Source organism: Drosophila nasuta, chromosome 3 (genome assembly GCF_023558535.2).
Source record: "Drosophila nasuta strain 15112-1781.00 chromosome 3, ASM2355853v1, whole genome shotgun sequence".
NCBI lineage: Eukaryota > Metazoa > Arthropoda > Insecta > Diptera > Drosophilidae > Drosophila > Drosophila nasuta.
In genome coordinates this window covers 467,225-485,940 of record NC_083457.1, presented here as the reverse complement: position 1 = coordinate 485,940, position 18,716 = coordinate 467,225, and the positions used below count along the sequence as shown (strand labels likewise).

At 39.4% G+C, this 18,716-nt stretch overlaps 2 protein-coding genes across 2 annotated transcripts in view; both read left to right on the top strand.

Moving 5' to 3' along the window:
- LOC132793412 (neurogenic protein mastermind) overlaps window positions 1–18,716 on the top strand; it is a 92,552-nt gene that overhangs the window by 48,562 nt on the left and 25,274 nt on the right. The window contains 3 exon segments of the mRNA XM_060803326.1: window positions 15,237–15,553; window positions 15,555–15,624; window positions 15,627–17,258. Coding sequence (XP_060659309.1) covers window positions 15,237–15,553; window positions 15,555–15,624; window positions 15,627–17,258 — 2,019 coding nt within the window.
- Window positions 2,468–3,040, top strand: LOC132790380 (acylphosphatase-1). The gene has a single exon (XM_060798878.1). It carries the CDS (start codon window positions 2,561–2,563, stop codon window positions 2,882–2,884), a length of 324 nt encoding a protein of 107 aa, XP_060654861.1. The 5' UTR covers window positions 2,468–2,560; the 3' UTR covers window positions 2,885–3,040.

Sequence of the window (18,716 nt, the reverse complement as noted above, 5' to 3'; positions counted from 1 at the left end):
GCAATACACCAGCACATTTGCATTTATAGTTCTGTTTTCATTCTTCCTCTTCTTCATCATCGCCTAGTTTTGAAGTGTTTACATATTGCGTTTGAATTATCGTTGAAATTTTCATTTGCTTTGCTTTGGTTTGGTTTCGTTTGGTTTTTTTTTTCCCCTCTTTAAAAGTGTATGTATTTTGTTGTTGCTGCGTGGCCTCTTCACTTTTATATTTTAAGCTAATTTTAGTATTTAGCTTTCCATTTGCATTTCAATTAGAAATCATACATACGTACATACACACATATGCCTCTATATATGCGCACATGATACATACATATTTAATACTTTGAACTGTAGACTGTACTTTTCCGTTTGTTTTTGTTATTTGTGCGTATACCTGTGGCGCCTTTTGAAATCTTTGTCGGAATTAAGTAGCAATTAAATGTTATATTTAAGTGATAATTAACAGGCAAGCATTGCTGTTAACTCGAGGGGATCAACGCTACAGCGCTGTTAAAAGCTGCAGTTAACAGCATGGTTTAAGCTAAGCTTTGCATACGTTCTTGTTCTGTTCTCTGAGAGAGGACTCTCGGGCTCTCTTGCTGTTAAAAGCGACGCTGACCTCGCTCAGAGCTCTGCTGCTGCTGTTCGTTGAGCTCAAGTCAAGTTTTATGCGTCGCAATTGAAGCGCAGTTTGCTAAAGTTGCGGTGCTGTCCAGTAAACACAACAGCAACAAAATCCCTTGAAGCGTTGAGTTTTATTTTTGCGCTTCGGCTTGTTTGATTTGGCTTGCTCACCTTCGGCTCAACGAATGGCAGCGACGGCGACGGCGGCTCGTGCTGTTACATTTGAATGAGCACGTATGTGGTTGCTGTTGCTGTTGCTGCCGCTGTCGCTGTCGACTGCGCTGCTGCCTTGCCTTTGCCATGGGTGGTGGAGAGATGGTGGGCAACAGTGTCGCTGTCGCTAACGCTAGCGCTGTGGCTGTTGCTGTCGTTGTAGTCATTTATCACCAGCCTTTTTGCCCAGTCTCTGACTCTGCCTTAGTCTTGCTTTTGGTCTGCAGCCCGCTCGCCCGCCCGCACTCACCATAAATATCATATTAAATATTTGCCATAGAGAAGTCGACGTTTGCATTACCGCCAAATGTTGTCTGTTTATCTCGCTAGTTATTGTTTTGCAGCTATAGGTGGTTGTCACAATGGGTGGAAAGGGGAGTGGAGGGGTATTCGGTGGGTGGGTGGTTTGTTGGGTGGCTGCATCAAAACATTTGTCCACCAAGACGGTGGTGGTTGCTAACTTTGGCGGCATTCTCAGTTGATTGGATTGCCATGAGATGAACTTGCCGGCATATCACTGTATGTGTGTGTGTGTATGTGTGCATGTGTGTGTGCGTGTGCGACATGTGATTTATGAGTCCCTAGTGCTGATATGGGATATGGATAGGCCAATACAATGATACATTGTGATTAGCCAGGAGGGTGCTCGCTAAGTAAGCAAAGCGCTCCCAATCCACAAGTCATTGCCGTCTTGCCTCACAATAAGAAATCACTTTCCCACACTCACACACACACATATACCAATACAATGGTCACATATGAGGAGTATTTGGGTGGGTGATACAATGGACTAGGTACTTGACAAAATAATATTAAATACAACAAAATACAATAATTTGTATTTTTCTATAGTTGGGTCAAGTTACAGATTTATTGTCCGCATCTGCTGAAGACAGGGTATTTGCTAGTGGATCACTTTATTATATTGCATATGAAAATATATATATTAAAATTTAAAATATATATAATTGTCTGCAATTTAAATTATCAATCCAATTATCATATTAAAATCAGAAAGTAGTTGTACTATTCTTAAAAATGTCTTTGCGTATTTGAATTATTAATATTTATTTTATTAATGTTGGAACCATTCTCAAATGATCAGCAATATTTGAACAGATATCTGCTTTTTTGTAACTAAAATAATAAACATAAATAAAAAAAAATATAATAATATTTTCAAATACTGAAAAGTCTTTTAAATATTAAATTATATTAATAAAATCTTGAAGTGAATTTGTATCGTATTTTCATTCTTTATAATGAATATTTTCAAAATAATAATCTCACTTAAATAATGATGTGCTAATGAACCAATACTTCTGAAATATAATAATATTCTTGGATCAATCAGAACGACTTTCATATTAATGGTCTTTTACCCTTTAAATACATATGCGCAAAAGATTATTCGTGTTTATTTTGCACTCTATGGTATATTTTGAATGTAGTACTATATCAATATACCAAATAATATAGTATTTTTTTGTAGTTTTGCAGTATATTTTAGGAATAATGCCGCGCTGTTTTGTTTTTATTGAAATGGGTAGCGGGTATCTCAAAGTCGAGTACACTCGACTGTAGCTTTCTTACTTGTTTTTACGTTTACTGTATTTTTTTCCCAAATGAATTTTATTGAAAAAATTTCTCATTCAAACTGAGAAGGCACATCACTAGCACTTACTCGAATTTCCTTAGATAGGATTTTAGAAATACTTGGTAAAATCTTTGGGAACTAATGCAAATGGATGAGCAGATTTTCACCTGTGGCTTCGAAGTGTTCGGTGAGGTGCAGGGCGTCAAGTTGAGGCGGGCAACGCGATCGTTGGCGCTATCGAATGGAGTGCGTGGCTGGGTGATGAACACGGATCGTGGCACTGTCCAGGGGGAGCTGGAGGGCACGCTGCCAAAGGTCAATGAGCTCAAGTTCTGGCTGCTCTGCTTTGGCAGCGAGCGTGCGATCATCGAGAGAGCCGAGTTTACGCCCACCAAGGAGATACCTGTGCATAATTTCGATGACTTCACCATACGCTGCCATTCATATCAGCTGGAAGATCACTAGTCAAGTGAGCACAGAGAGAGATAGGAAGAGATTAGTTGTTGTTGTTTTGGCGTGGACAAAATTGATTGATTGATGACTGACTGATGACTGATATTGATATCGTTATGTTAGGTTATGCTCAGCTTAAAACTGGAATAAACGCAGTGCAGATCTTAAGCGTCTTCCTAATGTGAATGTTTCCCATCTCCCTCTCTCTCTGGGTTGAGGCATCATTTATAAACCTCAAGCTCAAGCTCGTTGCCAGCTACTAATTAAGCATTGCCAAGCTACATGGACACACACACACACACACACACATTCGCTTAAACACACGCGGACAGACAGACAGATAGACTGACGGCCAACACAGACACCTGCAGCCTCTTGCTGGGCCGCATTTCCAGTTGAGCGCCGCCGCCCCAAACTGGCAATGAGTTATTTTTCTTTTCTTTTTTACGTGGCAACAACGAAGCAACAGCTACAGCTACATCTACAGCATAAGCAAACTGAAACAGCGTCATAGAAATGGCAGCTATTGTTGCTGCCACCATTGCCACCACATATTGCCAAAGCGTTGAGGCCAATTGCGTTGCCAGAGAATTAGAAATGAAATGATAATATATAATACAACCAATAAACATTCGGAGTTCAGATTAGCATTAGGTATCAAATAGCTCGCATTAAGGAGTTTTGGACATTTTCTGCATTCAATTAATAAATACATATGTTTAACATATTGGCAATTGGAATAAAGAGTATTAAAATTTCGTATGGGTTTTCAAAAAGATAAGATATAAATTTAGTAATCAAATTTTTAAACAGAATTCAGTAATATGTATACAACCCTTCAAATTAATGTAAGAAGCTACATTTTCAAGAATTTACTTTTGCAAAGATTCGAATATTTATTGTTGCAATTCAACGAATTTATGGAAACCCCTTTAAAAATGATTAAATATATTGTTAACAACTTAATTTTCCATAATGTGAATTGAGTTCAGTAATTTGCCTAAATCTCAATTATATAATTAATTTTTGAGAAATTCCATTTGCAAATAATCGATTGTGTGAATGTATTGAAACCCTTCTATGAAGGTAATGCGGGTCTGTTACCTTTGTTTTAATATTATTGGATATATTTTTAGCAAATTAATATTCATTATTATGATATTTATATATTATACATATACACCTCCATTATTATGACAAATGGAAATTTACGGAACTCCCTTTTGCAAATATTGAAAACTTAAACTAAACTTCTGATAACGTCATATGGGTCTATTACCTTTGTTTTCATATTATTTCATCAGATTGAGAACTAACTGTATTTTAGCAGCGTATTTAAGCGTCGCACATTTCAGTAGCTGCATTTTTTGTATATGCTTGCCATGTTGTTGTTATTGTTTTTGAGTACTCAATGCCCTCCATGGGTCGCTGGCTACAACGCGACGCCATCGCTGACGTAGGCGCCGCTGTCGACGTAAACGACGACGCCGACGCCCGTGCACTGCGCATAATCACAACAAAATCAAATAAATGAAACGCCACCAACACAACAACAGCAGCGACAACAGCAGCAGCAGCGTCAACAATAACAGCAACAGCAACATTACAGAACTATGCAGCGTATTTGTGATTTTGTTTTTTGCCTGTGTCGTGTGTGCGTAATCGGTGTGTGTGAATTTGTGCGTGTGTGTGTTGGTAACTTCGTTGAGTGCGTAACAGGCGCGCAGCGACAATGAGCAACAATTTGAAACACAACAGCAGCAGCAGCAGCAGCGACAACATTTGCTATGCTGCAGTCAAAGTCGGAAACCTGCTGTTGCTGTTGTTGCTGCGGTATTTTTATAGGTTAAACTGCAAAGTGCGTGGCGGAGTGAGAGCATAGGGGAGAAGTGTGTGTGTTTGTGAGTGTATGTGGAGAGAGTGAATGTAATGGTGGTGTGGCTTTTACTAGTTTCAGCCGGCCGGTGTCGTTGGCACTTGCCGAGTGACGAAAAGAGAGAGAGAGAGAGTGAGACAGTGGAAGAAAAGAGCGTAGCTTACGTGCTTTTTGCACTCAAAGTACATTCTCTAGCTCTCTCGCTCTCCTTTCCCTCTCTCGTTAGCTAGGCTTTTGAGTGATTCTTGCCTTGGGCTGCTGTTAACGCCGCCTCAAAAGCACCCGCGGCGTCAGTTGGCACTCAATGGGGACTGTTGAGCCGTTTCTGAAGGAGCAGCAATGAGAGAAGGAGGAGGAGCAGCAAGGAGTTAGCAGCTTTTTGACATTCCTTTGCGCATTCCGCTCGCGTTGCCAGCCACGCGTCGCTGCCGCCCCATCCCTCCAACCCCCTCCGTGCCCCATTCGCTGGATTTGCTTCCGGTGTCACTTCCTTATTTAGTTGTTTACATTGTAGTTGTTGTTGTTGTTGTTGCGAGGGTTGTGAAATTTGAGTGGCCGTTGCCGCTTCGCTTTGCTTTTGGGTATCGGTGCCATAGAGCACAAAGTTTCAACTCCACTCGAGTGTCCTTGTTACAGTTACACGCAAGGGGTTATCTTGGGAAGGCCAGGTGGGGGTTGGGGTGGAAACATTTCAACTTAATTTAACAGTCATCAAATGGAATTCAATTTGGCTGAGAGGCGCGCAGAAATATGAGTAACAACTACAACAACACGCAGCAGTAAAATACTCTGCATAATAACAAAAGCTAAAGCTCTAGCAAAACTTCACTTCCTCCGCCTCCCCCTCCCCCTCCGCCTTCCGCTTCACCCGCTACGAGCCATTTTGATCATCTGCCAAAGTATTGTCATTAGTCGCGTTATTATTGAGGCTATTATGTAGTAATCAAATTTATAGCACACTTTGCAACACACACATTTACATATTTTGCCTTGCCTGGCAACGAAGAAAACAAGTCGGAAAACTTTTATGACGCCAAAAAAAAAAAATAATAGCAAGAAAATTATTACGAATGGCAAAAAGAAAATTGAAATTGAATAGGAACCGACTCGAGTTGAATTGAGCTCAGAGCTAAGCTGAGTTGAGTTGAATCGCAAGTCGCGAGTCGCGACATACATAAATGCAAACACTTTGCACAAATATTTGTGTCATTAAACAAATGACAAACGAATTGGTTTGAACATGAAAGCAGCTGAAAGCAGCAACAACCATCGTCGACGCTGGCAGCGCAGTCGACGCTGACATGCAACAATGCGCGTTTGTAAAAAGTTTAACAGCGACAACGACAACGTCTGAACTGATAAGCTTAGCATTGGGCAGCGACGCGCTCTGTTATTAACATGCTAACAGCCGACAGCCGAGCATAACTGAACATAACATAACATAACATAACATAACAGATTGACAGCCACCCCCACAGTTACATACGCACTCTTACACACACACACTCACATTCATACAGACGGAGAACTTTACAGCGCTGAAAATTCGCTTGGCTGCTTCTGCTGCTGCTGTCGCTGTCGCTGCAACAATGCAAACGCAAACTTTCTCGCTGCTGGCGTCGCTGTTGACGTCAACGTCAACTGACTGCTGCCCGCATTCGGTTCGTGCTGCTTCGCTGGCAGTGGCTCGTGCCAGTTATAAACCGACTGCCAAACGACTCACGACAGCAGCAATAAGCAGCCGCAGCAGCAGCAGCAACGAAAAGCAACGGCAACAACAGCAACAAAAACAACATCATCAACAACAGCAGCAGCAGCCGAAAAGCAAAAGAAAAGCAACGTTCGGTGTGCGTTTTGTTTGTGTTCCCGCAGTAATATAAAAACATACGAGAACCAACAACAATAAAAAACAAAAAATAAAAAAAAACCTAAAGTGGCTTTCAGTGCAAGCGGCTAAAAAGTGTTTAAGCTACAACAACATCAACAACAACAACGGCAACAAAAGGCAAAACATCAAAATCATAAATGAAAATCATTCAAAAAAGTGATAAAATTATCTAAATATTTTCATTAGTTTTCGTTTTTGTTTTGTAGTGCTTTTCAATTCCTTGTTTTTTCAATTTGTTTAAGAATATAAAAAATATATTTGTTTAAAGTGAAACAGTAAAATATAAATATAAAACCATTTCAAACTTTAAATAGATTAAAATATTTTAAAGTGATTAAATAAAATGAATTATATAATTAATATTATTTATTAAATTCATTGAAAAGTGTTTCAATTTATAGAAATTTCTAATATAAATAAACTTGAATTTAAATAAAGAGTTTAACCATTTTGAACTGTAAAAAAATAAAACTGATTTAAATTAAAAATGAAATGAAATATAAGAATATAATTTAAACATCATTAAAAAGCTGTGTAAATGTTGAAAAATTGCAGAAAATTCTTTATTCAAATTCAAATTAGAGGAAGCAATTAAGATTTTTATTTGTTTATTTCCCTGTGAAAGTCACAAAATAATTCTGCATAAATTTGTGCGAAACATTCTCGAGAAATTTGTGAAATTGTTTGTTTGTTTGTTTGTTTGTTTTGGTTGTGTCAGACATTTGAAGAACTTCTCGCTGTGTTGTGCCTATTTATTTATTTGACATTTGTATTTCTTTTGAGAAATTATGCATAGCAAATGCAAATTTATTAGGTGCACAGCTATTAGACGATGTTTCCCCCTCCCTCCCCCTTGGCCCCACTCATTTTCTATCTCTATCGCTTGCTCGGTTTTCCTCTCTCTCTCTTTCTCTTTTTGTCAGTCAGTGAGTTTTTCCAACACGAACGAAATTAAAAAACATAAATCAAAGTATGCAAAATAAATCAACGAAAATTGTGCGGACAATCTATGGGACTTTTCTCTCTCTCTCTCTCTCTTTCTCTTTCGCTCAGCTGCTTCTCTAGAGACACTAATAAAAAGTGAAGTGCAAAACGAAATAAGATATAAATAAACCAATTAATTAGAAGCATGTTTGGAATTAATAAGTGCAAACTTAATGGAAAAAATGGAAAATTTTTTAATTCTTTCGGGAAATTATTTTGTGAACAGATTAAAATTATAATTAAGTTTTGTTTAGCTAAATATTTTGAATGAATTGGTAGAAGTGAAAAGTGTTTGTGGGAATAAAAAGATTATTTTATTTTTAATTCCGACTTGGTTCAGATAAGTTTTAGACTTAGTTTTAATAAGACGTAAGAGTATTTTACACATTTAATACGGTGAATTTTTTACTCAGTTTAGCAATTTTGCATAAGATGTAAGAGTATTCGATATTCGTTACCATTCTGCCATCGGACTTAATAAATCATCACAAACAGACATACAGTTAGTGAGGCAAACAAACACTAAAATTTTGCATGCAATGTGGAAAAACAAAAAGAAAAACAACATCAACAATTATAGATACAACACGCAATAAAAAATTGACTGACTGTCTGGATGCAAATGGTCAAAATGAAGAAAAGCCAAGTCAGTGTGTGTAGACTGAGAAGTCTCTAGGAAAATGCGGTCGCTGTTAATCATTTGTATGCATTAGAGTCTTATTATTATTATTGCAATTACTTATTATTATGTTCTGCATCCTCCGTTGTTACATCTGAGATTTCGCTGAAATTAATTTTGCCATCATAATTTCTCATTAGTTTTTCGCAAGCAGTTAAATGAGTTGAAAAATGATTTATAATTTGAATGCGTTTTTAATACCCTATAAAAGTCGATGACTCGAAGGGGCAGTTGAAATTTCTTAAGTGCTTCCAAAAGTGTGAAAAATATTTTACTAATCTATTAAAATTTAATTTTTATGAAAAGAATTTGAAATTTTTACCATACTGATAAGATGAATACAAGCATTTGATATGTTAGGGTATTGGTTAGTCGGCCACTTTGCATCTTTGCTTGCTATTTTTCTCCCACTTTTACTGAATTAATCTTGACGTTGTTTTTATTTATTTTTTGTTTCTGGCCAAGCGCGAAATTTCTTATAATGTGCAAAAAATTAATAGTATGGAAAATGTAATGCAAGCATGCACAAAGAGGGCGTGGTCCAACACCTTCCCCAGCCCCCCTCGTCCTCACATTACTTTATCACAAATGAGGGGGGCGTTTGCCGTTAGAGAATTTAAAATATTACGCATACGTCGTGAATTGCAGTTCACAAGAATTCATTGAAGTGTCAAGCAAAGACCTAAAGTTACAGGTTGACTGCATTTTCCACTATTTATGCCTATCAGAAAAGTATAAAAGTGAATGGACAATTAAATTGGGGGCATTATTAATGAGGAAACATTGTTATGATAGAGTAGTTTTATCTTACAATGCAATATAAACAAATTGAAAGCAATTTCCATCAGACGAGTGTGCTGTACTGTAAGATAGATGTCTCACTAAAAATATACCAACTACTATATATGGTATGCATTCAAAATATACCATTAGGTGCAAAATATACCAGATTGTCAGCCAATTCTAGTAACATCCTATTGCAGTAGGAGTTTTTCCCATACCAAATTATTTCTTAAATATTTTCTACAATATTTTATCTGATCACAACAAATTTCAGGAATCTTAGATGATACAGTTAGTATTTTATGCACCAAAAATGGTCGCTCTAGCTTCAAAATTACGCATCATATTATCATTATTTATCTGCTGCCCTGTAGTTTTATGAAATTACAAATTTCAGTTTTATTTTTTTTATTTTATTCATGTGGACCAGCTTAAAATAGATCAGAATAATCAGCCTGGCCTCAATTTGTTATCGATTTGTTTATGCAAAATGGTTCAGTATATTTAGTATATTTAATACAAGCATTTCATGGAAGCTTTATGATGACTAAAGAGTATCTCGCAGTTCTATATTATTGACTATTCACTTGCTTTGCTTAATTTATTAATTTTCTGTTAATTCCACATTGTCAGAAATTAAGATTAAGATTGATCAATTGCAATTAGTTAAGCTGCAAACACTTTATTCGCTCGCTTTTTGGATTACATGTGCGCTTATTAGCATGCTTCTCGCACTCGCTCTCGCACTCGACACTTCATCGACCTCTCAACAACACGAACAATAACAACAACAACAACAACAGCAACAGCAATGAGCTTAATGCCTATCAACACCTTCGTACAGCTCAGGACAAAACATCGCACTAAACTCAGCTCAGCTCAACTCGACTGAGACTCGACGGAACGCAACGCAACGCAACGCAACGAAAACTCACGACACAACTCATCGCAACTCAATTCGCTTTCACGCATGGGGCGAAAGACGGATGAGGAGAGGAGTGAAGAGAGAGAGAGAGAAGGTGAAGTGATAGGGAACTAGCGAAGGCTTTCCACGAAATTTTCGACCACTTCCGTTGGGCAGTTGGTTTACAGTTCGTTTTACTGTTTTTGTTGTTGCTGCTCTCGACGCGTTCGACACTCGTTGCTCGCTGCTCGCTGCTAATTCGCATTAATCATACGCCGCGTTGTGCACAGCATTTATTTATTTTATTTTTGCAGCGCGAGCCGCCGCCGCCGCATTGAAACATGAAAATGAAATTCAGACAAAGCAGCAACACCAGCAACAAAAGTAACAGCAACAGCAACAACAGCAAAGCTTTTCACATTTTTTATTTTTACACACACAAATTTACTGACTGTCGTTGTCGACGTCTTTGCGTCTTACTCACATCGCTGTCGGCGTCGCCGTCGACGTCAACATCGTCTGACAACTGCGCTGCCAGCTTTTGCTGTTGCTGTTTGCTTTGCCGTTGCTGTTGCTGTTGCTTATTTTAATGTGTCAAGGTTCGCGGCATCATATTTTGCGCTTTATTTCAGTGCGCTTCAAGCGTACAAAATTATTTTAGCCTCCGCCTGATAGGGAACTAACAAGCGACAAGGGTGGGGAGTGGAGAGGGGAGGAGAAGCGATGGTGAACAACAACTCTCAATAATAACTCTTGGCTATATTTCGGACTTTCTTTTCTCTAGCCAATTAAAAAACAACTCACTCAATGATCATATAGACGTCTGGGGAAAATAACATTCACAAAATTAAAATGAACAGAACCAAAAAAAAAACGTAGATATTAGAAATGATTAAATTAAAAAATATTAAAAGTATTCTAAATAACTTAGTTATTTGTAGATCTTAGAAATAGATTTAACTATATTCAGAAATTTAGAAAATCAGAACTTTAGATTGGGAAATACAATTAAGATAAAGTAAAATAATGTTTATTATAAAAAAAAAAACGTAAACCAAAAAGTAACTCAAATGAATATATGTACATCTGATTTCTGAGATTTATGAATAACTAAATGAACTGAAAATATATAAAAAAAATATGAAATAATAAAAGTATTTAGAAATAGCTTACGAGTTCACTTTTACCTAACATGATATTTAAGGAACAAATTCAAAGCGAACAATAGACTATTCTATTATGCGTGTATGGGAATGATAAATAAATTCATCGTGTAAACAAAGGGTAACATGCAAAGACTGCTGGAAGTTTCCTATAGATTAAAGTAACAGTTGCAAGTAACGGGTTTTTATTTCATTAGGGTTTCTTAAAGAATTTAATAGTTTAATTTAGTAAAAGAACTCCTTAAAATTGGGTAAAACATAACCAAGTGTTGTAAACGAAAAACAAAATTAAATGACTAATAAAACTGACAAGCTTTTAGGACGTACATAGATATGTATGTATGTACGTATGTAAACGAAGACGAAGACGTATCGATAAATGTAAATGCAGCTCTGTATTGTGGTATATGAAATGTGGGAGGGAAAGGGGGGGGGGGGGCATAGGCAAGGTTCATACGTCTGATAGTATGTTGTAGGTGAGGTGAATTGCAAAAGTGTGTAAGAATACATAAAAGACGAAAGAGAGAAGAGGCGGAGAGAGAGAGAGAGAGAGGGAGAGAGAGCCAACAGTAGATTGGCAATGTGCGAGCGAGTGGGCAACACACATTTTTATTACCGCAGCGGAGTCGTAAAAAACTAAATTACTTTTAAGTTTGTAAATTGTGCGAGTTGCTTTAACGCTCTAAACGGGCCTCAGCATTGGACTCGTCTCTACCACTGTGTTGTGTGTATGTCTGTGTGAGTGTGTCTGTATGTGCAACATAAGTTTAATATTGTGGCAACTTCACCCCAAGTCTTCCGCCACCGCTTTTGTTGCCTACCAATAGCGCAAGCTTTGCATTCTTTGTGTCACGTTTCCATCGAGAGATGCCCACAGAGATGCACAGATGAGAGAAAAGCTCTACCAAAAAACTGAAAAAATGAGCAGTGGGGCTAGAGAGGAGAGGGAATGGGGGATGGGGGATGGGGGAAGGGGTTGTTGCGGAGAGGGTTACACGAGTATGAAAGAAAAGCAAATTTATGAAACGGCATTTATTCATAATGATGCGAGTGAATGGGAAAAGTGTTTGGCGCGTGTATCGGTTCACTCGGTTTTATGGCCACATGGACATGGAGAAGATTGTTTCCAAGTCCCCAGCCGGAGGCAATTGGGTATATTGAGTTGGCTCTGAGTGAGTGAGTGAGTGTGCGAGTCTGTCATAAAGTTATTAACTAGTGCTCTGCCTGTTTGCATTAGGGAAAGCGATGGAGAGTGAGAGTACACGAAAGAGAAAGACAGAGCGAGAGAGAGTGAGGCAGATATATAAACACATACATACATAGATGTATGAATGATGGGAATCTCTTTTATAATGGATACAAATACGAAAGTATTATGATTGTTGTTCGGAAAATCTTTGATAACAATTTTTGGGAATTTAAAAAACTTTTTCAAAAGAACTGATTCCAAGAATCGTATTCAATCCAAATGTTAAAGATATAGCTTAATTTTTCTGGTTATGCTTTTGCGAAGTATAGTGAAAGAAATAATATTTAATTATGGGTATGATCTCATTGGGGTTTTTCACATATTGGACGAATAAAATTGAATCTTTTTTTTGTTTTTATTCTATAATTTTTAATTGGAATAATATCGTTTCATTATTTCTATATTTTGCACTCTCTATAAATAAGTAAATTGCGATATTATCCACTAAACAGTTTCAATAAGCGAATCCCGAATGAAACGGGCTGCGAGTTGAATTCATACTCTCGGGTTCTATAAATACCTCTGAACGTATTTTGTAAGCCTAAGTATGAGTAATAGGTTCAATTTATTATGTAATACACACACAAGATTATTCGAATGTTTTATATCATGAACTGCTTGCAAGTATTGATGTGAGTACTTCTCGACTCTAAAGGTAAACCCATTGCCTCTCCTCGTCTTACTCCGTGGATATGTATATACACATATATTTTTGTATGTAGGTGTGTGTGAGTACATAATCCCGTGTCAGTTTACCGTTCAATCCGTTTCGCAACTCCCCATTACGTATTATATGCATACATACAAACATACTATATGTATAGCTATGTACTGTGTGTACTTACATTCAGCTGCTCTTCTTCTGCTGCCAACGCTGCTCTGCCTTTTGTCAAGCCCGTATAAAAAGGCAATAGCAACAGCGACCGCGACGTCGACAGCGACAGCAATAAGACAACACTCTCGCCCTGTCCATTCGCGTGTCGCACACCTTACGACCCCTAGGTTCACTCAGTTGCGCCTATTCGCTGCTATTTTGTATACATTTTGCATTAATTAAAAACAAAATAAATAGCAAAAGTCGCGCGCGCGGTCTCAGCAGCGAAGTTGCCGAAGCTGACGACGACGAGGCGAACGGCGGGCGCCAGCCGATCACATCCGAGCCGAAGCAGGCCGAACAGAGCCGGGGCCATAGCAGGCAAATAAAAATGAAAAGAAAACACATTGTGATTTAAATGTGATTGTTTTTCTTTTCTGCTGTGCTGTGCTATTGCTGCTGTTGCTCTTGCGCTTGCCTTTGCTTTTCGTTTTTCTTTCTTTTCTTTTCTGTTTTGTTTTGTTGTTGCGCTGTCTTCTTTGCGTTGTGTTACACTTGCGTAAAAAAGCGCAGTAGCAGCCTCGAAACAAAACAAAACCAACATTGCGGCGTCAGCGGCGCTGTTAGCGTCGCAGTCGCCACCCGCTCTCACCCACTCTCTTTCATTCACTCGCGTACTCACACTCTTACTCTCAGCGTTGGTCTTCTGGCCTCTCTCACTCTCTGCGGTTTAGCCCAGCTCATTGTGTGTTGTTGTATTCTCTGCCTGCTGATTAGAAGTGTCTTTGCCAATATGTATTGTTGTTGCACTTTGCATTACTTCCTCGCATTGTATATAGTTCTTTCTGTTGTTGCTTTATTTTTTTTTCACTTTTGTCTTTTGTATGATTTCAATAAATTTCGTGCACGTCTCGTCTTCGTCTTCTTCTGCTTTTGATTATTTGTCAACCCAGCGAATTTTGCCTGCCTTTTGTTGCTGTTCTCTCGTTGTTGTTGAAATTTTGTGAAGTGCTAATCGAATTGTCGATTTTATTATGCAGCTGCCAAATCCAATTGCAAGCAGAAGAAGTGACAAAAGAAAATAAAAAGATACACACAAGGAATAAAACAATATTAAAAGTGTACAAAAACGAAATTAAACTAGACACTAATCCAAAGCAAACTCAAAAAGCCAAATGCGCGCACGCAGCAAACGCAACAAAATGCAATACTGTCGACGTCTGGCAACACTGGCCACATTATACAACACTGGACGACATCGCAACTACTACCAAGTCTAAGCCATAAAGCACTAGACCCCAAGTGATAAAACTCTTTCAATCACTCACGCCTCAGTTTCAAATAAAAGACCCCAAAAATTCTACATACTAAACAACTATTTGTTGAACTGAACTTGACTCTCGACTTCTTAGCTATATATATGCTATAACTACTATCGTACAATAACTTGCCTAATAAAGCATAGGAACAAATAAAAAAATATCTATGAATATTTGGGTAAGCTGAACAACAAACTAATATTAAAAGTTTATTTCGGTTAAAAGTTAAAGTGATGTTTAATTTAAAATTGTTTGCAATACCTGTGAAAAATATATATAAATCTGTTAACATCAAAATATTAATCTATAAAGCAATGTTTCTAATTCTTGCAGTTAAATAATAGACCAATAAAAACTAAGATTATTATTCTTTAATGACTAAATATTTACATTTTCATTTCAATAAAAATTACATCATGATGAATATGATTAAATAATGTCGAATTTGTATTGCCTTTAAGAATAAGTTTACAAAAGTTGTTCATTGATAGAAGAGCATTTGGATTAAAGTTTTGCGACAAGTCTCAGATCTTTACCTTTTTTTTTTTAAATAAAACAGTTGATAAACTGTCTAGAAATTTGCGTATCAATATAAATATATTGATGATAAATAATAACGAATATTTAACATACTCAAGTTACCTTACTTCTTGTGAAATCTAACATTTTTCCATTATTCTCTCTCTTCCATAATTTCCTGTGTAGCAACAAAAATTCCTAAAACGACCAGCGGAGGATGTTGACAATGGCGCCGAGAACTTTGAACCGCCGCATAAGCTACCTAATAACAACAATAATAATAACAATAACAACAACAATAACAATAGCTCAAGTGGCGTTGGCGGCGGCTCCGAGAATCTAACCAAGTTCTCCGTTGAGATTGTGCAACAATTAGAGTTTACCACATCGGCGGCAAACTCGCAGCCGCAACAGATTAGCACCAATGTCACTGTAAAGGCGCTGACCAACACCTCCGTCAAGAGCGAACCTGGTGTGGGCGGCGGGGGAGGCGGTGGCGCCGATCAACAGCAACAACAGCAGCAGCAACAACACCAGCAGCAACAGCAACACCAACAACACCAGCAACATCAACAGCAGCATCAACAGCAGCAACAACACCAGCAGCAGCAACAACAAGGCGGCGGTCTGGGTGGCCTTGGCAACAATGGGCGTGGCGGCGGGGGTCCTGGCGGTGGCGGCATGCCCACAGGACCCGGCGTCGGGGTCGGTGTGGGCGTCGGCATGGGACCCAACATGATGTCGGCTCAGCAAAAGTCCGCTCTGGGCAATTTGGCCAATTTGGTGGAGTGCAAGCGAGAACCGGATCATGATTTCCCCGATTTAGGCTCATTGGATAAAGATGGGGCGAATGGACAGTTTCCGGGCTTCCCGGATCTGCTCGGTGATGACAACTCGGAGAACAATGATACGTTCAAGGATCTCATCAACAATCTGCAGGACTTTAATCCCAGTTTCCTCGATGGCTTCGACGAAAAACCGCTGCTGGACATCAAGACCGAGGACGGTATCAAGGTGGAGCCCCCGAATGCTCAGGACTTGATTAACAGTCTGAATGTTAAGTCCGAAGGTGGCCTAGGTCATGGTTTTGGTGGCTTTGGTGTTGGCATGGGTCTCGATCCGCAGTCCATGAAAATGCGTCCTGGCGTCGGCTTCCAAACCGGACCCAATGGCAATGGCAACGGACCCGGTAATGGTGCGCCAGGCGGTGGTGGCAACAATGGCGGTGGCGGAGGCGGTGGCCTGATGTCGGAGCACTCTCTGGCGGCCCAGACACTCAAGCAGATGGCCGAGCAGCATCAGCACAAGAGCGCCATGGGTGGCATGGGAGGTTTTCCGCGTCCGCCACACGGCATGCAGCAGCAACAACAGGCGCCGCAGCAGCAACAGCAGCAGCATGGACAGATGATGGGTGGACCCGGGCAGGGACAGCAACAGGGACGCTATAATGACTATGGCGGAGGTTTTCCCAACGACTTTGGCATGGGACCCAATGCGGCGCAACAACAGCAGCAGCAACAACAACAGCAGCAGCAGCAGCAACACTTGCCGCCGCAGTTCCATCAGAAGGGCCCTGGAGCTGGGCCGGGCATGAATGTGCAGCAGAACTTCTTGGATATCAAACAGGAGCTCTTTTATTCCTCACAAAATGATTTTGATCTCAAGCGTCTGCAACAGCAGCAGGCCATGCAGCAACAGCAGCAACAACATCATGTACAACAACAGCAGCAGCAGCAGCATCCCAATGGCCCCAAGTTGAATGTGCCTATGGGGGCGGGAGGCAACTTTGCCAAGCAGCAGCAACAGCAACAGGTGCCAACGCCGCAGCAGCAACAGCAATTGCAGCAGCAGCAGCAGGCGCAACAACAACAGCAACAATACTCGCCATTCAACAATCAAAATGCCAACGCCAACTTCCTCAATTGCCCGCCACGCGGCGGCCCTCAAGGCAACCAGGCGCCGGGCAATATGCCGCAACAACAACAACAGCAACCACAGCAGCAGCAACAGCAACCGTCCCGTGGCCCCGGCGGTCCGCAATCTAATCCCAATGCTGGGCCTGGCGGCAATGCGCCGAACACAGCACAACAGCAGCAGCAGCAGCAACAACAACAACAGCAGCAACAGGCAACAACAACAACGCTGCAGATGAAACAGACGCAGCAACTGCACATCAGTCAGCAGGGCGGCGGTGCCCACGGCATACAGGTGAGTTCAGTTAACACTCGTTACGATTACCAAACGACCACAAACAGAAAACAAGAAGAAGCAGAAGCAAGAAGCTTTCCCTTATCCAATAATATACTACGCTACTTAATACTATGGACACGTATGTAAATTTCGTATGCATATTTAAGTTATCAGCGTAACGAAGTCAACAGCTTTGACAAAAATTCGGCATTTGCCAAGCAACAGCAGCAGCAGAAGTCGAAGCTGCTGAGCAGCGACTGCGCTGCTGGCGCACGAAGTGTAAAGTTTCGACCATAAGTCGATATATATGTAGCATACACACACACACATTCATCCAAACGTTCCATCCGAAAATTGACATAGAAATGTCGGAACGAAGTTTCACAACCTGCAAACACCCAACTTACTTAGGGGGTTGCTCTCAATTCTGAATTCACTCAAAATCAGTTCACTCATTACGCTCTCTCTCAGTCTCTCTCTTTTCCGTCCGCTCTCTCACTCAATTCTGGTGTTGGCGTTTAACCCTCCTTTTTAGCTCCATCCGCACAAGTTTATCTCTGTCCATTAATTTTACCACACATCTGTTCATAAAATTGTCAGTCGACCTGGTGTTCGGCTTCAGTTGGCTGCTCGTGTCTCGTCGGAAAGCAGCAACAGCGACATCAGCGTAGCCACAGCCGAGCAGCGAGCATTGCCATGTGCGCCATTTTCATTACGTGCCGCACGACTCGCAATAGTCAAAAAATTCCGAAAAAAACCAACATTAATAGTTGTTGCTGTTGCTCCATTTCGGGTTGTCTAGGAATAAAATCGTCGCTTTCACAGCGCAAAAAGATGATAAAGTACTCAGCCACCAGTTCGTCCTTTCGTTGAGGAGGTGGAGATCACACACAGATTCTCATTTCCGTTCACAATTGCCCCCAAAGGCGACTCAAATCATAGTTAATCGCTCTGAATACCGTTCGCAGTGCGAGTATTCAAATGAATAAATTATGCAATTGCGATATGTATAAAAGCAAAAATTGATTACATTTCCAACTGCAATAATTTATTCAAGTATGCGTTCATATATTTATTTTCAATTTCTTTTAAATGTTGCTTAAGCCATTTTATTTAATTATTTATAGCATTTATACAAGTGTTTGCAAAAAAACAAGTGCAAGTATTTTCTATTCGTTTTTATCAAGATTTAATTGGATTTAAGCTGAGAAAATAAAAATCGAAGTTTGTTTTTGTATATTTGTTCACTGGTATATTTGTTATGTACATATATGCACTATTGACTATTAAGAATACATATTTTTAGTATTTTTCGGTATTCATTCGGTATATTTTTAGAATAATATCGCTTTCTTTGTTTCATATATAATGAAAAATCCTTTTAAAGAAAATAAAGTAGTATTGTATTTTAAAATGCATGATGAAAGCTTCCCATAAGAACATTATATAAAATACTATATAAATGTGGGAAAACGA

Coding starts and splice junctions, on each gene's coding strand:
- LOC132790380 (XM_060798878.1), top strand. CDS start 2,561: ATGCAAATGGATGAGCAGATTTTCACCTGTGGCTTCGAAGTGTTCGGT.